We start from the raw sequence: 16,708 nt of genomic DNA, 5'->3' as shown, positions 1-16,708 counted from the left end.
CAGAGCCAGAATTACTTGAATGAGCAGAGAGTATAAAGGAGAAGCAGCAATGAAGGAAATCCCACCTAATATCCACCACTTCTCGGGTTCAGAAGATTAAACACATGTAAGCTAAACCTGACAGAGTTTAGAAAAGGTATAATCTGTAAAGCTATATTGTACAATGAGGTAAACAGTGCTCAGAATATCAGGCTTCACCTACTTGTTCGCAACAGACTCTAAAAGGGCAAAGAGCTGCTCAGGCTGGTCTGTTTGTGGATCAAAGTCCATTGAATTTCTAATGATGTCCAAAGCCTGCATATTCCATCGGGGATCCAAAAGAATCACAAATTCATCTGGTGAAAATATAAAACAAAAAGTAGAATTTTGGAGTTAAACTCTTTGCCTAGAAAACTTCAATTGAAGATTTTTACTATCTTAATTTGATCATATTCAGTTCTGATGGGGAAGGGACAGAATAGGAAAATTTCTAGTTTCAGCCCACAGCATTAGAAAAGTAAAATCCAACTGCTTTTACACTTTCCTTTCTAAATGCAAAATTTCTACTAGTCCTGAAAATTCATTCCACTGCAGGATATAAAATAATCTCTCTGGAACATAAGCATTCCAACCAATACAGTCACTTGCTCCAAAAACAATTCATGAGCTTAATCAACCAATCTGCTGTCATTAACTTCAAAAAACTAACTTACGTGGTGGAAAAATGAATAAATATGTCTCATTATTGGATTTCAATAAGAAAATCAATTCAAGGAGCACTTGGGTGGCATAGTTCAGTGTCCAACTCTTATTTCAGCTCAGGTCCTGATCTCAGGGTCATGGGACCTGTGTCAGATCCTGTGCATGCATGGAGTCAGCCTGAGAGTCTCTCTTCCTCTACTTCCCCCCCTCTTCTTTGAACTTGCAAGCACAGGTGCACTCTCTCTCAAAAATAAATAAATATTTAAAACACATACACACACAAAAAAAACCTCAAGATTATTTTATTTTAAAAAGCCCTTTCTTTATAATCAGAGAATGTGGCATCTGCTGCTTCTTCGGCTTAAACTTGGCACCTCTTCTGTAAGGCAGCAGTGATCAATCTGACTTTTCTCCAGAGGCTGTGAGAACTCAAAGAAGGGAGGCAAAACAAAACAAAGGTAACATAAACTTCAAGGCGGCTGGGTAGGTCAGTGGAGCACTTCAAGTTTTAAAGGTATCTACCATCCGAAGAGGGTACCTGCACCCCAGTGTTCATAGGAGCAATGTCCCCTATGGCCAAACTAGGAAAGAGCCCAGATGTCCATCGACAGATGAATGTATCGGATAAAGAAGATATGGTATATATACGTATACAATGGAATACTACTCAGCCACCAAATAAAGAGAAATCTTGCCCCTTGCAATGACATGGATGGAGCTAGAGGGTATTATGCTAAGTGAAATAAGTCAATCGGAAAAAGACATATGATCTCACTGATATGTGGAATTTAAGAAACGAAACAGAGGATCATAGGGAAAGAAAGGAAAAAATAAAACAAGAGAGGGAGACAAACCATTAAGAGACTCTTAATCACAGGAAACAAACTGAGGGTTTCTGGAGAAGAGGAGGAAGGGGGGAGGTAATAACTGGCTGATGAACATTAAAGAGGGCATAGGACATAATGAGCACTGGGTATTATAGAAGAATCACTGACTTCTACTTCTGAAACTAATAATACAGCGATTTAAATTCAATTAACATAAAAACTTTAAAAATAAATAACAGTAAATAAAGGTTATCTACTATACAGCAGACTAACAAATGCCTACTGTGAACAGCAAAGTACATGGAAGGAACTCACATTCCAAAGTCCAGTAAGACTACATGATCCAAAGCTATACACTTGAAAAGGAAGATGAAGGCATACCTACTATGTTCCAACAGTGGGCAAATAATACCTGCTAAAAAGGGAAACTGCTACTCTAGTCTAGAACTATTCCCAAAGACCAAAATTCTTTCATACTTGGGAAACCATGATTTAGTTCAGCCACAACATGACCACTACAGGAGTTTTCCCTATTATTTGATTTCTTCCCAAACGTTTACCTGTTACCTTTAGTATACAAAAGACAACTGGTATAGCACAAAAGCATCATGCATGTTTTCTTCTAAACCAAATGGCAATGGTATGTTTTGATCAATATCAAATGAAGATAGGGATGGGAAATTAAAAACCTGGTTCTGTGAACATGTCCCTAATTTCCTCATTAATGCTTATTTCAACCAACTTCATATTATTCTCTTCAAGTAAAAGAATCTTACTCTAATTAAAAATAAATTCTGGGGGCTCCCAGGTGGCTAGGTCAGTAAAGCGTTTGACTTCCACTACGCTCATGGTCCCAGGATCAAGCCCTAAGTCAGGCTCCCCACTCAGTGGGGATTCTGTTTCTCCCTCTGTCTCTGCCCCTCCTCCCACCTGTCCTCTGTCTCTTAAATAGTCTTTTTAAGAAATAAAAATAAAAAAATAAGTTCTGAGTGCCTCATTTGCTTTTTGTTTTTTTTTTTTTTTTTTAAAGATTTTATTTACTTATTCACGAGAGACACAGGGAGAGAGAGAGAATGACAGAGACATAGGCAGAGAGAAGCAGGCTCCACGCATGGAGCCCGATGCGGAACTTGATCCTGGGACCCAGGATCATGCCCTGGGCCAAAGGCAGACGCTCAACAGCTGAGTCACCCAGGTGTCCCTGAATGCCTCATTTGATTAGATACCTTGAATGGCTATTTATTTTATCATTATGGTTTTGTAACTTTATATTTAAGGCTTTAAAAAGTTTATTAAGGTTTTGTATCTTCTGAAGTAATTCACACTATATACCCATAGCCTAAAACCCTTTCTGTTAACAACACTAATAAGTAACAGAATGCTTTGAGTGGAAGGGACCCAGAAAAATGAATTTAATTCCCCCATTATTTAAACACAGGCAGTAAGTATGAATGATGGTTTCCAAATGAAGCCAGTTTGTGGCTGAGTTGGGACCACAGACCAGTCTGCCAACTCCCATTTTCTCCCATGTTGTATATCACCATCCTCTTTCAAAGACTAAAGAATAAATGGATAGTTTCAAACAAAAAAAGTGGAATTTGCATCTGGATACATTGAGTCTTCCAAAATACAGTGCTTATTACAGTGGCAGTTGTGACAGGTCTTTTTCCGTGGACTCAATGGACCAATTTCCTAAACTGTGCATTTCCTGAACTCGAAATTAAATCAGGTGCAGTACCTGTTATATTTGGTTGTAATACTTTGATGACATTACTGACCCCAGCTGAGAGAGAATTTGAGTAAAAATTCCTAAGAGATGCAGCACTGGCTTCCAAATGAATCTGTATTGATTCTGTGGAGAAAGGAGAAATAATGTTAATATCTACAGTGGGGCTGTCCAAGCAAACTTTTTGCAATAACGGAAACATCCTATAGTTGCAGTGTGAGGGCAGCCATTAGTCTTGTGTTAGTAAGCATGTGAAATGTGGCCAGTGCAACTAAGGACTGGATTTTAGATTTTACTTAACTTTAATTTATATATATATATTTTTTAATTTTTATTTTATTTTTTATATACATATATATTTTTTTATATTTACATTTTAGTAGCTACCTGTGGCTAGTAGCTCTCATACAGGACAATGCAGATAAAATACAAATTCTCTCTATACAATTTTAGACAGATCACATGCATAACACAATACAGATATTCTTTGGCTAAGTTCTCATGGATAGAAAGGTTCATATAAACTCTACTACTTTAGGCAACAAGTTCTACCAACCAATTCCAAGTCCTGTACTTTGCAACCCGTGCAATGTTGTTAAGGTTGGTTTTTCCTCTTAAAATGAAAAAAAAGTACAAAGAAATTAAGCAGGACAACTTAGAATACTGGAACTAAAATAAGTCTCTTAAGCACTTTAAGGCAAATGAAGTTTACCAAAAACAACCTTCCCCAGATAGGATGGTTGTATAGCAGCATGTTCAAAAAATAAGCAGTAACATGATAGAGTACATTTTCCTTTTGGATTTGATAGAAAAGTGGAAGACCATGAAATGCTAAGGATTACACAGGGGCCAAGTTTCTCTTAGGACACATCTAAGGGCAGTTACATGCCTTAATTTTTTTTAACAGCTATACAAATAGTAAGGCCAGGTAACAAATTTATTGCTAGATCTCCCAGATACAATTTTAAGTGTCCTCACAGGATAATACAGCTACTAAGGCACTAAAATAGTTTATTTATGCACTTATTATACAAATTAAGCTTTTCAACTCACCCAACCCCTGTGGTATATTCTTGGCTAAATGATAAAGCCATTTAACTCTGAGCATCCAATCTTGATTGGTTGCTCGTTCTATAAGCAATTTAACAGCCATGGCCAGAACATCTGGTTCATCAATCCAGTAAGTATCCACTTCGACTGAACTGAATTTCAAGCTCTCGGGGTTAGGAGACTGCATAATTTTCTCTAAATCGGGTAAGGTAAGAGGCTGAATCCTGAAATTTTTAGAGAAATAAGGCAAAGTCAGTACTAGAATGAACTTTCATTTTACATTTCAAAGAACCAGGAAAATAACTTTACAAATAACGGATCAAACAACAGGGGAAAGATTAGTCCCTTTCAAAGGAGAATAATTAAAACATATCTAGTGAATAATAAATAGGGAGCAATATTACAATGAACAAGGAAACTATAACAGCTGGGTAATAAATGACCATATAACATTCCGGTCAAACATGTTGGGTCATGACCACTACCATCAAAAAAAAGTCAAGATGCCAAAGAGACACAAACTCAAGGCTCCACTAACCTGGCCCAGCTGCTGGTTTTCATGCTCATCCTGTTAAGGCAATATACTAAGATCTGTCCATCACTTCGGACTACAGACAGGTGAGAGTCTTCTGTAGCAAAGAGAGCTGAGGGCAGAGAATCTGGCCACAGGCCCAGAGCAAGGATGGAGTTACCCCAGGTTTCATGTGCTCGAAGAGAAAAAACATGTTTCTCCAGTAAAGCCTGTGCAAGCTGGTAGGAGATAAAAACACACAGGCAACATCTAAGTGCTATTACCAAAAGTAGAAGAGGAATAATAGTTTTCCAGGACCTTTGTGATCATCCCACAACTCTCATCACAGTCTTCAATTTTCAACACTACAAGCTAAATTCCACTTTGCCTAAAGACAGTTAAGTTTCAAAGAATATTTACATTTAACCTATTTTCCAGAAAAGTACTTAGATACCAGATCTCTACTACAGATAACTGAAGTGCTCCACTCTCAGTTCATTAAAGTCACCATCAATAAAAAGAATTTCCCCCATCCAAATAATGCAAAGTGTTATAAATGAGAAAGCTGTTTGAAATACTTCATGGTACCTTCTGGTTTGCTGGTGAATGCTGGGAGCAGACATATGCTTCCCAGCATACTTCAGAAAAGGCTCTGTCTAAACTCAGCCCTCGCTGTAGGTACTGCACAATGAATAAGGCTGTCTGAATTAGAGTTGAAATAGAGGACGTTGGAGAACCTACAAAGAAAAAAAATATTGCCTTCTATGAGCAACAGATTCTGCAAAATCTCCCATGAAAACAGATAAATTCATCTTCTCATCAAACTTTGTTTCATTCAATCCACCCACTTACCTTAGAAAGCCTTCTAAGTAGAATCTAGAGTCTCACCAGCACATTATGGACTTGTAAGAACATTCATATTCCTTCCCTATCTTGTCTCCCTCCCTCCATTTCTGGCTGTCACAAACATACTGCAGGAAAGTGAAAACTACAAGTAGGACAAAGCCTGGTCATTTATATCCTTAATCTAAAGTTGACAAACGCTGAAGTAGCAAAATGAGCATGGCCTCATAAAGGACCATGCACTTTAAAATCCAACAGAACTACATTCAAAGCCTCACTGCTTGGCTTTGATGAGTTATTCAACCTCTCTGAACCCTATTCTGTAACACGAAAACATGCCATGAAGAATTAATGTGAAAACTAAAAAACCAATAGACATTGTACCTAACACATAGCAGTTACTCAATAAATAGCATTTATCATTACCTTTGTTATTATTCTTGCCTGTTCCTGTATATTTGGACAGATAGGTTTTATTAGAAGAAATAACACCCTGTTTTAAGCAGTTCAAAGTTCCCTCTTTATACTATCTTCAAAAGACTCAATGACGAGATAAGAGGGATAAACTTTACAAATTTTAGTGCCTAAAGCAGTATTCCTTAAGGTAAGAGTGTCTGAATGAATCTACCAGAATCATCTGGGGAGCTTCTTTAAAATACTAATTTCTGTGTCTCACCCAGATTTACTGAACCCAATCTCGTAGGGGGAAGACAGGCATCAGCACATCTCTATTTTTAACAGACTTTTCTGGTAATTCCTATTTGTATGTACACTAAATTTAAGAACTCCTAGATTAAAAAAAAAAAAAAAAAAAGAACTCCTAGATTAGCAGTCAAATGGAAAAATATATGAATTTCTAGAAGAATAAAACTCTGCAGAGGCCTGTTAAGTCAAGCACCTTACCTACTACAGTGCTTTGGATCTCTGTGTGTAGAGCCAAGAGGCTATCACACACACTATCCCCCACCAACCCAAGGCTGTGCAGCAGAACTTTCAGATCCAGGTCATCTGGGATGTTTCCATCTCCTTCTCCTGAAATGTAGATTTCAAGTCCACGATTCCTCATAGCTCGGGATATTTCTCCATGAACAGGATCCATCGAGAGAAAAAGTCTAGCAATTCAAAGGGAAAAAAATTAAAATCACAGTTGCAACCAATGATGCAGCTCAGCAACAATTGGTGAGGGCAAATCCTATGTGTTAGAACTTCAGGGAGTTTATCAAGGGAGATACCGTTAACTAAAACTCTGCTATTTTCATCTAAATTCTATCTTTTAGTGCCAAAATGCACCAATATAGCAAAATCAGTTTCTCTAAACCTATTCTCCTTAGAAACTGTTTATCCAATGCACCTTTAATGCTGAGAATATAAATTCTTTCAGATAGTCCCCAAATCAGACAGTGCTAATTCATCATTCTAACTCACCTACAGAGATCAGAAAAGGGAGCAGTGTATTCTCCTGAAACAATTACCTTCATATATGTCTAGCAACATCTCCATCTAGCCAACATCTCCAAAGCTAAACAGTGGATTCCCTGCTAACCTTCCCATGTCAAACCTGCTCCTTTGCCAGTCTTTCCTTTCTCAATAAATGGCCCCCATATTTACCAATTACCCAAGCCAAAAACTTGTATAAAATCCTTGCTTCCTCTTTTTTTTCAACCCACACATCCATCAGAAAGTCCCACTCATATGGCCACGCTAGTCTAAGCTATCATATCTCTTGCCTGAACTACTGCAAAAAACTTGTGATCAGTCTCCCTGCTTCTACCCTTTACCATCATCCCACAATAGGGACCTCACCTCTCTTATTTTTTTATTCTTATTTTTTAAAGTAAGCTCTGTGCCCACAATGGGGCTTGAACTCACAACTCCAAGATCAAGAGTCGTATGTTCCACCTACGGAGCCAGCCAGGAGACCCTTCTTGTTTACTGATGCGATCCCAGAGTCTGGCAAATAGCAAAGCCTCAATAAATATGTGCTAACTGAATCAATAAGTGGGTGAACATACTTATAACTGGATAAATAAATCACGTAAAACACGTAAGAAGGTCCTACTTAAATGAGGCAGTCAGATTCTTAAGCAGAAACTTAAGAGGCAAGAATACCTGAAATTGGGATTTGGTGTTATGGTGGGAGTGGATCCATCTATCATCCCCCTCTCACTAAGGGTGAGAACACCTCCAGGTTCAAGCAAAGCATTCAAACGATCCAGCACCGATGGGCTGCACAAAGAGAATTCAAATACAATGGTGACAGATTGACATGCTGCACTGGTTCTATTTTCCTTGCACAGGCCTCCTACTGCTCCTGACTCAGGTCGTCCTTAAGCATAGACCACTCCCCCCATATATAATTGTGCTCTCTCTCCCTGTCCATTCCCCTTTTCACCCCCAAAGGCATTCTTTCCAGAGATTTACAAACAGTAAATATGTAAAATATTTGTTAAATAAGTAAATGAAATTAAGGAAAATTGTCCCATGATCTATAGCTCTTTGTTTTTTCTTTCTCCTTCCATCTCTCCACTTCCTAACATTATCAAACCAATTTGAAGACACCTGGATTTCAATTCAAACATTCTGAAAAAATGTCCAGGTAGAGAAACTCATCATCTTGACCTGGAATAGTTTCTATTATGCTGTGTACTACGGAAGTTTTACGATGCCTTTTTCCTTACTTTAGAATCAAATCAATACACATTGATGCACATTTACTAAATGTCTGGCCTGTAAAAGATCGCTATTTCAAAAATTTGACCTCAAGAATGACCCTAACAAAAGGAGTATTTTCGATATTAAATAAAAAGGTCTACCTCAAAAATGGTTGGAAAAGTAACCCAATTGTGTTAGCCTTCAGCTCAATTCAAAACAGTCATACAAAACTAAAATCTTACAACTATGACCAACTACCTTTGTTCACCACAGGGATATGTATCTAGTTAACAATGGGTTCAAAATACCAGAGTTTTCAACTGGGTTTCTACTTTGACATCCATATCTCAAATATCAATCTTGTGCTTAAGCAGAAGGTCCTTACTTGCAGAAGTTAACATTGTCCATCAAAAGCCAATCTCCAGACTTCAGAGCCCGAACAAACATGCTGTCAACCCATTCAAATGTGCCATGGCTGTGGCCACTGGTGGACTGCAGAAGCTTCACCCCAAAATTTCGGAACTCTTCCACAAGTTTGGCAAATTCTGAAACGTCACAGCCATAGCGTTTATTTTCAAACTGGGACAATAAGAAAACCAACAAAAGAAAAACAAAAAACCCTAAGAGTTTATTAAAAGAAAATTGGAGGGCAGCCTGGGTGGCTCAGTGGTTTAGTGCCCACCTTTGGCCCAGGGTGTGATCCTGGAGACCTAGGATCGAGTCCCACATCAGGCTCCCTGCATGGAGCCTGCCTCTCCCTCTGCCTGTATATCTGCCCCTCTCTCTGTGTGTGTCTTTCATGAATAAATAAAATATTTTTAAAAAGAAAGAAAATTGGAAACTTCTGACCCAGATTTTTTTAAAAGATTTATTTATTTATTTATTCATGAGAAAGAGAGAGAGAGGCAGAGACACAGGCAGAGGGAGAGGCAGGCTCCTTGCAGGGAGTCCGATGGAGGACTCGATCCCTGAAATGGGATCGCACCCTGAATCAAAGGCAGACACTCAACTGCTGAGCCACCCAGAAGTCCCTGGCCTTAGTGTTTAAAGTTTTGTAATAGAGTATAAATAAGAAGGGGTTTTTTGTTTTGTTTTTGTTTAAACAAAACAGGTAAAAAAAAAAAAAAGAAAAGAAAAGAAGAAAATAGAAAAGAAAAGAAAAAAGAAAAGAAAAGAAAAGAAAAGAAAAGAAAAGAAAAGAAAAGAAAAGAAAAGAAAAGAAAAGAAAAATTAGGGCTGGTGGCAGAAAATATTTTTTAATGCCTTTCTGAATTAATGGCTAGGTAGAGGGAACTCAAAGGTGATAGTAAAGGTAAATAATCTTTGTTATAATTTCTTAAATGGCATAAGGAGATAATGCCTCCCACCTATTACTGCATTTTTATCAAATGAAAGGACACTAAAAATTGGCACAATGAAAATCAACGCCATTAAACTAGACTTTCTTTATAATGACGATATCATACGATTATAGTAACAACTGGTATTTATTTGCTTAGTGCTTAAACAGCCCATGCCAAAAACTTTTCAACTGCTCTTTTTTTTATTGGAAGTTCTCTTATGACTCTTGTTCGTATCACCAAGTATTATGCATTGGACTCCATGAGGAATAATAAAGTTTAGACTTTACCTCCACTGTTAACCACCTAAAAACTGTATCAAATATATGAAACAACTGCTTTCAAACACTGGCCAACAGCAGAGGGCTATGACACCTAAGGAAAGGAAGCCCTATAATTTCACTCGATTTCTGCCTGGAAGCAATTTCAGGATCGCAAAGCAAGGAGAGGGAATTCAAACATACCACTGAGGTCTCAGACAGACTGGAAACAAACCTACCACATTGAAGCAAATAGGCTGAGAAATATTCTCACCATAAACCCTATCTCTAGTGCTGTGTGACCCACAACTTGGAAAAGCCTGAAAACGTGGAGCTTCTCACTATGGAACAAAAGGTTTGAACCAGGGATCCCTGGTTGGCGCAGCGGTTTAGCGCCTGCCTTTGGCCCAGGGCACGATCCTGGAGACCCGGGATCGAATCCCACGTCGGGCTCCCAGTGCATGGAGCCTGCTACTCCCTCTACCTGTGTCTCTGCCTCCCTCCCTCTCTCTCTCTCTCTCTCTCTCTGTGACTATTATAAATAAATAAATTAAAAAAAAAAAAAAAAGGTTTGAACCACACATCAGGAATCCCAACTTCTAAAACATGAACCTGAAAGGCAAGCCCTCAAAACATCTATCTTCTAAAAGCAACAGGGTCGCATCCCAAGAATACAAGATTGTGATCGGAGAAAGGGCTCACACACACTCAGACTCATCCACCCCAGGGCACAGCTAAGAGAGACAGCTAACTGCACCCAGACTCAAAGTGAAGGAGGCTCACCTGGCTGTATGGAAGACACATCTGAGAAGCAAGCACCTAATATAACATATACATCCTAGAGCCCGCTGGAACACTATCTGGGGAAGAAGACTGATGGGCACGATCTTTGTGCTCTTCCTTTGTGGTGCTCTAGAGCACCAGTACTTCCTAGAAAGCTTTTTACATTAAGCCTTGGGCTCTGATTTTTATAGCTATCACTCAGGGGATGCCTCTTGATCCTCTGGCTCTGGAGGCCAGGAGAGGTTGAGTTCCTGATCTCATGGAACTGTAATAAGCAGAGATAGAATTGGTAAATTCTACGAACATTCAAAAAGAGTATCAATCTTTCTCAAACAATTCCCCAAAAAATATAAGAAGAAGAAAGAAGAAAGAAGAAAGAAGAAAGAGGAGGAGGAGGAGGAGGAAGAGGAGGAGGAGGAGGAGGAGGAGGAGGAGGAGGAGGAGGAGGAGGAGGAGGAGGAAGAAGAAGAAGAAGAAGAAGAAGAAGAAGAAGAAGAAGAAGAAGAAGAAGAAGAAGAAGAAGAAGAAGAAAAAAGAAGAAAGAAGAAGGAATTTTTCCAAATTCATTTTATAATGTCAGCATTACCCCGATACCAAAACCTGACAAGGATGCCACAAGAAAAGAAAATTACAGCCTATGGGTGCCTCGCTGGCTCAGTTGGTAGAGCATTCAACTCTTGAGCTTACAGCTGTGAGTTCAAGCCCCACATGGAGTCTACTTAAAAAAAATATATATAGGCTAATATCACTGATAAACATAGATCTGAAGATTCCCAACAAAACAATCAGTAAACTAAATTCAGCAATACAGTGAAAGGATCATACACTACAATGAAATGGTTTTTATTCCAGGGATGCAAAAATGGTTCAATATCCGTGAATCAATGTGACAAAACAAGTTAACAAAATGAAGGATAGGGCAGCCCCGGTGGCTCAGCGGTTTAGCGCCGCCTGCAGCTCAGGGCGTGATCCTGGGGACCCAGGATCGAGTCCCATGTCGGGCTCCCTGCATGGAGCCTGCTTCTCCCTCTGCCTGTGTCTCTGCCTCTTTCTCTCTCCTCTCTGTGTATTCTCATGAATAAATAAATAAAATCTTAAAAAAAAATGGAGGATAAAAATCATATGACCATTTCAATAGAGGCAGAAAAAGCACCTGACAAAATTCAACATCCATTCATGATAAAAACCCTTAATAAAGTGAGTACAGAGGGAATATGCTTCAACATATTAATATATTACTATATATAGTTTTATTATAACACAGATAACATCACACTCAGCAACAAAAAGCTGACAGCTTTTCCTCTGAGATCAAGAACAAGGTAAGGATGTCAACTCTCACCATTTTATTCAACACAATACTGGAAATCCAAGCCAGAGCAATTAGGAGAGAAAAATAAACCATCTGAATTGGAAAGGAAAAAGGAAAACTGTCACTATTTGCACATGATGTAACATTACATAGAGAAAACCCTACACCACCACAAAAAAAGAAAAAAAATTCAGTGAACTTGCAGAACACAAAATCAACACACAAAAATTCACTGTGGTGCAGCCCCGGTGGCACAGCAGTTTGGCACTGCCTGCAGCCCGGGGTATGATCCTGGAGACTGGGATAGAATCCCACATAGGGTTCCCTGCATGGAGCCTGCTTCTCCCTCTGCCTGTGTCTCTGCCTCTCTCTCTCTCTGTCTCTCTCTCTGTCTCTATGAATAAATAAATAAAATATTTAAAAAATTCACTGTTTCTATACACTAATAATAAACTATAGGAAATTGAAACAATCACATTTATAATCACATTAAAAATAGACAGGAATAAATTTAACCAAGGCTGTGAAAGATCTGTATGTTGAAAACTGCAAGACATTAACAAAAGAAACGATGAAGACACAAATAAATACAAAGATATTTTGTTCTCTTGGACTAATGTATATTAAAATTTCCAAACTATCCAAAGCTATATACAGATTAAATACAATCCCTATCAAAATTCCAGTGATATTTTTCACTGAAATAGTAGAAATAAGGCTAAAATTTGTATGGAACTATAAAAGATCCCAAATAGCCAAAGCAATATTAAAAGAAAATTCCACACATATATGGTCAAGTAATTTACAACAAAGGAACCAAGAATACACGATGGGGTAATGACAATCTCTTCAATTATAAAAATGGTGCTGGGAGGGATCCCTGGGTGGCTCAGCGGTTTAGCGCCTGCCTTCAGCCCAGGGCGTGGTCCTGGAGACCCAGGATTGAGTCCCACATCAGACTCCCTGCATGGAGTCTGCTTCTCCCTCTGCCTGTGTGTCTGCCTCTCTCTCTTTCTGTCTCTCATGAATAAATAAAATCTTTAAAAAAAGAAAGAAAGAAAAATGGTGCTGGGGAAATTGGATAGCAACATACAAAGCCACACATAACTTCTGACTCCTCAAAAACCTAACCACTAATAGCCACCTTACCAGCAGCAGTCTATTAACACATTATGCACACTATATATACTATATACTGTATTCTTACAATTCTTAGTAAGCTAAAAGATTTTAAAAATATTATAAGGAAAATACATTTATATATTTTTGGGAAAAAATCCACACATAAGTCAACCCATTCAGTTCAAACGCCATGTTGCTCAAGGATCAACAAAAATGCAGCACTAAGCGCTTAAAATTTCCAGCATCCAATCAAAATTACTAGACATACAAAGAAAATATGACTTACAACCAGGAAAAAAAAAGTCAATAGAACAAAACCAAAAATCAGATAATGAAATTAGCAAAAATGTTAATACAGCTATTATAAAAAAGCATAAGCATTTAAGATAAATATATTCTAGTTCTCATGTTAATAATATAAGTCAAGTATCTTCACAGTAATGTTAAGATATAAATATTTACAGAGAAAAATATTTAGCCAAAAATAAAACAGAAAAATTGTTTGACACACCTTTTCTCACTCTATTAATGCCCCTAAGAAATTACTCAATATGAAAGTGATTCCTAAATAAGCAGTATTTAGAATGAGCTGTGAGAACTTACTCTAAATATTTAAATTTCAACTGAAAGATACATAGAAGAACTAGACTGAAGGCTGTAAGGTTAGAGGATTAGATTCAAAACCTAGTCAAGCCACTTTGTAACTGTACAACATTAAGCATGGTATTTAACCTCTATGAGCAACCATTTCCATAAGCATAAAATGAAGATAATCTTTCCTTGTAATGCAGTGGTATTGTGAGGTTTAAAAGTAAATTTTTAATACAAGACTACCACCCACTTGGAATTCATAGCTCAATGGGAAATTTTATAATACTCACCTTCAAAAAATTTATAAACCAATGTATAACTCCATTAAATGTCTCTCACAATTAAATTTGAGTGAATGAGGAAAGGATTTCAAATCTAAATAATGGGCTTGAATTGGGGGAATTGACAAATCAAATCAACAATAAAATCATTCTCCTGCTTAAGAAAGTAAACTATTTGACCCACAGCCATGGATACATTGTTTATAGAGCTAGATGAGAGGAGTCTCACTTCTTTATCTCTAAGGAATCAACCCTTTATAACCAGTAACAGGCTTTGAAAATAAAAGATGACAATCATAGTGACAGACACAATCTATGAGCCTTTAATCTTCCCTAAAAGCATAGTCTTCATCACCCAAAAAACTGCACCACAAAATGAGAGAAGTTTCCATGTTAACTGAAGATTTTCTTCCACTTTCTATACAAAACTAATAAACACGTCCTAATGATCAATTTAGATTTCTATTCTCCCATTTAAATATTTAATTTTGGGGAGTGCCTGGGTGGCTCAGTTGATTAAGCATCTGCCTTTGGCTCAGGTCATGATCTAGGGTCCTGGGATAGAGCCCCAAGTCAGGCTCCCTGCTCAGCAGGGAGTCTGCTTGTTTCTCTTCTCTCCCTTCCACCCCTCAACCCCCCATACACTCATGCTCTCTTGAGCGTGCACTCTCTTTCAAATAAATAAATAATAATTTAAAATAAAATAAAATTTTAGGGACGCCTAGGTGGCTCAGCGGTTGAGCATCTGTCTTTGGCTCAGGGCGTGATCTCGCGGTCCTGGGAGTGAGGCTTGCATCAGGCTCCCTGCATGGAGCCTGCTTCTCACTCTGCCTCCATTTCTGTCTCTCTCTCTGAGTCTCTCATGAATAAGTAAATAAAATCATAACTAACTGAATGAATGAATAAATGTTAATATTTTGAGAAATTATTTAACTAGTTTTAAAAGCCAAGAAAAAAATAAAGCCAGTTTACACGCAAATGATTTACTATCATAGATGATTACATACAAGATAAACTATCAAGCTCACTAAATTTCTTTCATTTTTGCTTTATGGTAATTCTAAGTTATTTTACATCAGCTTCATGTTACTTTCCGAAACAAATATTTTCAAGTTTTCTTAATAACTATTACATTAATTAAAAAATTACAGATAATACCTTACAAATACATTACTACTTATACATGGACACTACATGGACAATACTATCTACATATCTGATACACATATCCAAACACACATACCTGCCTTGGAGTAGGAGTTGATTTTGTTGTTGAGTCGCTGCATAAGCAATAATACTGCTTCCAGCTTGTTGACAATCTCCATCGTGATACCTTTACCAGCATCTCCAAGACACTTGGGCTTATAAGTCAGAAGAAAGTGACTCCAGGCTCGTAGCACTACTTCTGCATCATCAGAACTGATAAGAAGGCTGTCTCTTAACAGTGCCCTTACAGTGCCTTCCACCTTTTCTAGCAGCTGCCTCCATGGCCGTATAAGATCAACCTGAAATTTCCAGAGCATAAACTCATCATAGCCACTGGCCAGAGTCAAAAGAACACTCCTTTAAATTAAAAAACAAAACAAAAATTCCTACTTGTAGTCACCAACACAAAAGACCAAGAGTCAGACCACAGCATTATACATGTTTTGACTGAAAATGCAAAGGCAGACTTTACCTGCTCAAATCCACCCAGAAGCTCTGTAGTATCCATTGCACTGTTCATAGCCATGATCTTTAACGTGTGACCAGTAAGGTGTGCCAGAAGCTGGACCAGGCTGGTCTTGCCCACAGAGGCTGGACCCACAAGGATGACCATCCAGCTCATCTGCACACATTTCATAATAGACTCCAGAGACTGTAATGACTGGTGCAGGAGCAACAGGGGACGGCGGGACAGGAGAGGAACGTAACTACCACGGGAAAGGACAGAGTAGCCCAGCTGAAAAAGACATGCCAGTCAGATTTCACAAGTGTGCCTGGTTGTGGGGGCAGAGGAAATCAAAGAAAAATGTAAAAGAATAGTGGTTTATCCTACATGACTCACCTGAACATCATAAGGAGTGATGTGAAATAGTCTGGTTCCCAAGTAAGGGTTGGAACTTGAATTAAACACATCCTTGAACACAGCAATGACCTAAATGAAGATAATACAATCAAAACATGAATCACTTCATCAAATTCTGAGCCAAATCTTCTAGAAAACATGCACAGCAAGAGATATCACGATACTGTGAATGAACACTAGTCACAATTTCCCTATCCTTTTGATTTTTCTCTTATAGATTACATTTATTTAAATCTTCAGAATGAGGGGATCCCTGGGTGGCGCAGCGGTTTAGCGCCTGCCTTTGGCCCAGGGCGCGATCCTCTAGACCCGGGATCGAATCCCACGTCGGGCTCCCGGTGCATGGAGCCTGCTTCTCCCTCTGCCTATGTCTCTGCCTCTCTCTCTCTCTCTCTGTGTGTGTGTGTGTGACTATCATAAATAAATAAAAATTTAAAAAAATAAAATAAAATAAAATAAATCTTCAGAATGAAAGCAAACTGGAACTCAAGAAAAGAGTAATCACCTAATCTCAAACTATTTGAGATTCCAGTTGAGAATATATCATAAATTAAAGCCATGGATATTATGGCAAATCTACAGATGAAAAATGAATCTGCTTTCCTTTTTCTTTTTGTTAAAAGATTTTATTCATTTATTCACGAGACACACACAGAGAGGC

General features: G+C 38.2%; 1 protein-coding gene across 3 annotated transcripts in view; it reads right to left on the bottom strand.

Annotated features, from left to right (window-relative positions):
* The window catches only part of MDN1 (midasin AAA ATPase 1), a 166,527-nt gene that overhangs the window by 59,059 nt on the left and 90,760 nt on the right, over nucleotides 1-16,708 (bottom strand). For all 3 annotated transcript variants that reach the window (XM_072832058.1, XM_072832059.1, XM_072832060.1), the window contains exons 41-51: nucleotides 16,027-16,116; nucleotides 15,658-15,921; nucleotides 15,223-15,484; nucleotides 8,676-8,835; nucleotides 7,748-7,864; nucleotides 6,542-6,750; nucleotides 5,384-5,532; nucleotides 4,823-5,034; nucleotides 4,288-4,508; nucleotides 3,247-3,360; nucleotides 203-335 (exon numbers count right to left, since the gene is read on the bottom strand). In XM_072832058.1, the coding sequence (XP_072688159.1) occupies nucleotides 203-335; nucleotides 3,247-3,360; nucleotides 4,288-4,508; nucleotides 4,823-5,034; nucleotides 5,384-5,532; nucleotides 6,542-6,750; nucleotides 7,748-7,864; nucleotides 8,676-8,835; nucleotides 15,223-15,484; nucleotides 15,658-15,921; nucleotides 16,027-16,116 (1,931 nt within the window). The remainder of the gene's footprint in view (nucleotides 1-202; nucleotides 336-3,246; nucleotides 3,361-4,287; nucleotides 4,509-4,822; nucleotides 5,035-5,383; nucleotides 5,533-6,541; nucleotides 6,751-7,747; nucleotides 7,865-8,675; nucleotides 8,836-15,222; nucleotides 15,485-15,657; nucleotides 15,922-16,026; nucleotides 16,117-16,708) is intronic.

The sequence above is a fragment of the Canis lupus genome, chromosome 7 (genome assembly GCF_048164855.1).
Source record: "Canis lupus baileyi chromosome 7, mCanLup2.hap1, whole genome shotgun sequence".
NCBI classification, from domain to species: Eukaryota; Metazoa; Chordata; class Mammalia; order Carnivora; family Canidae; genus Canis; species Canis lupus.
The sequence above is the reverse complement of the archived record's forward strand: the minus strand, read 5'-3'. Positions and strand labels throughout refer to the sequence as shown.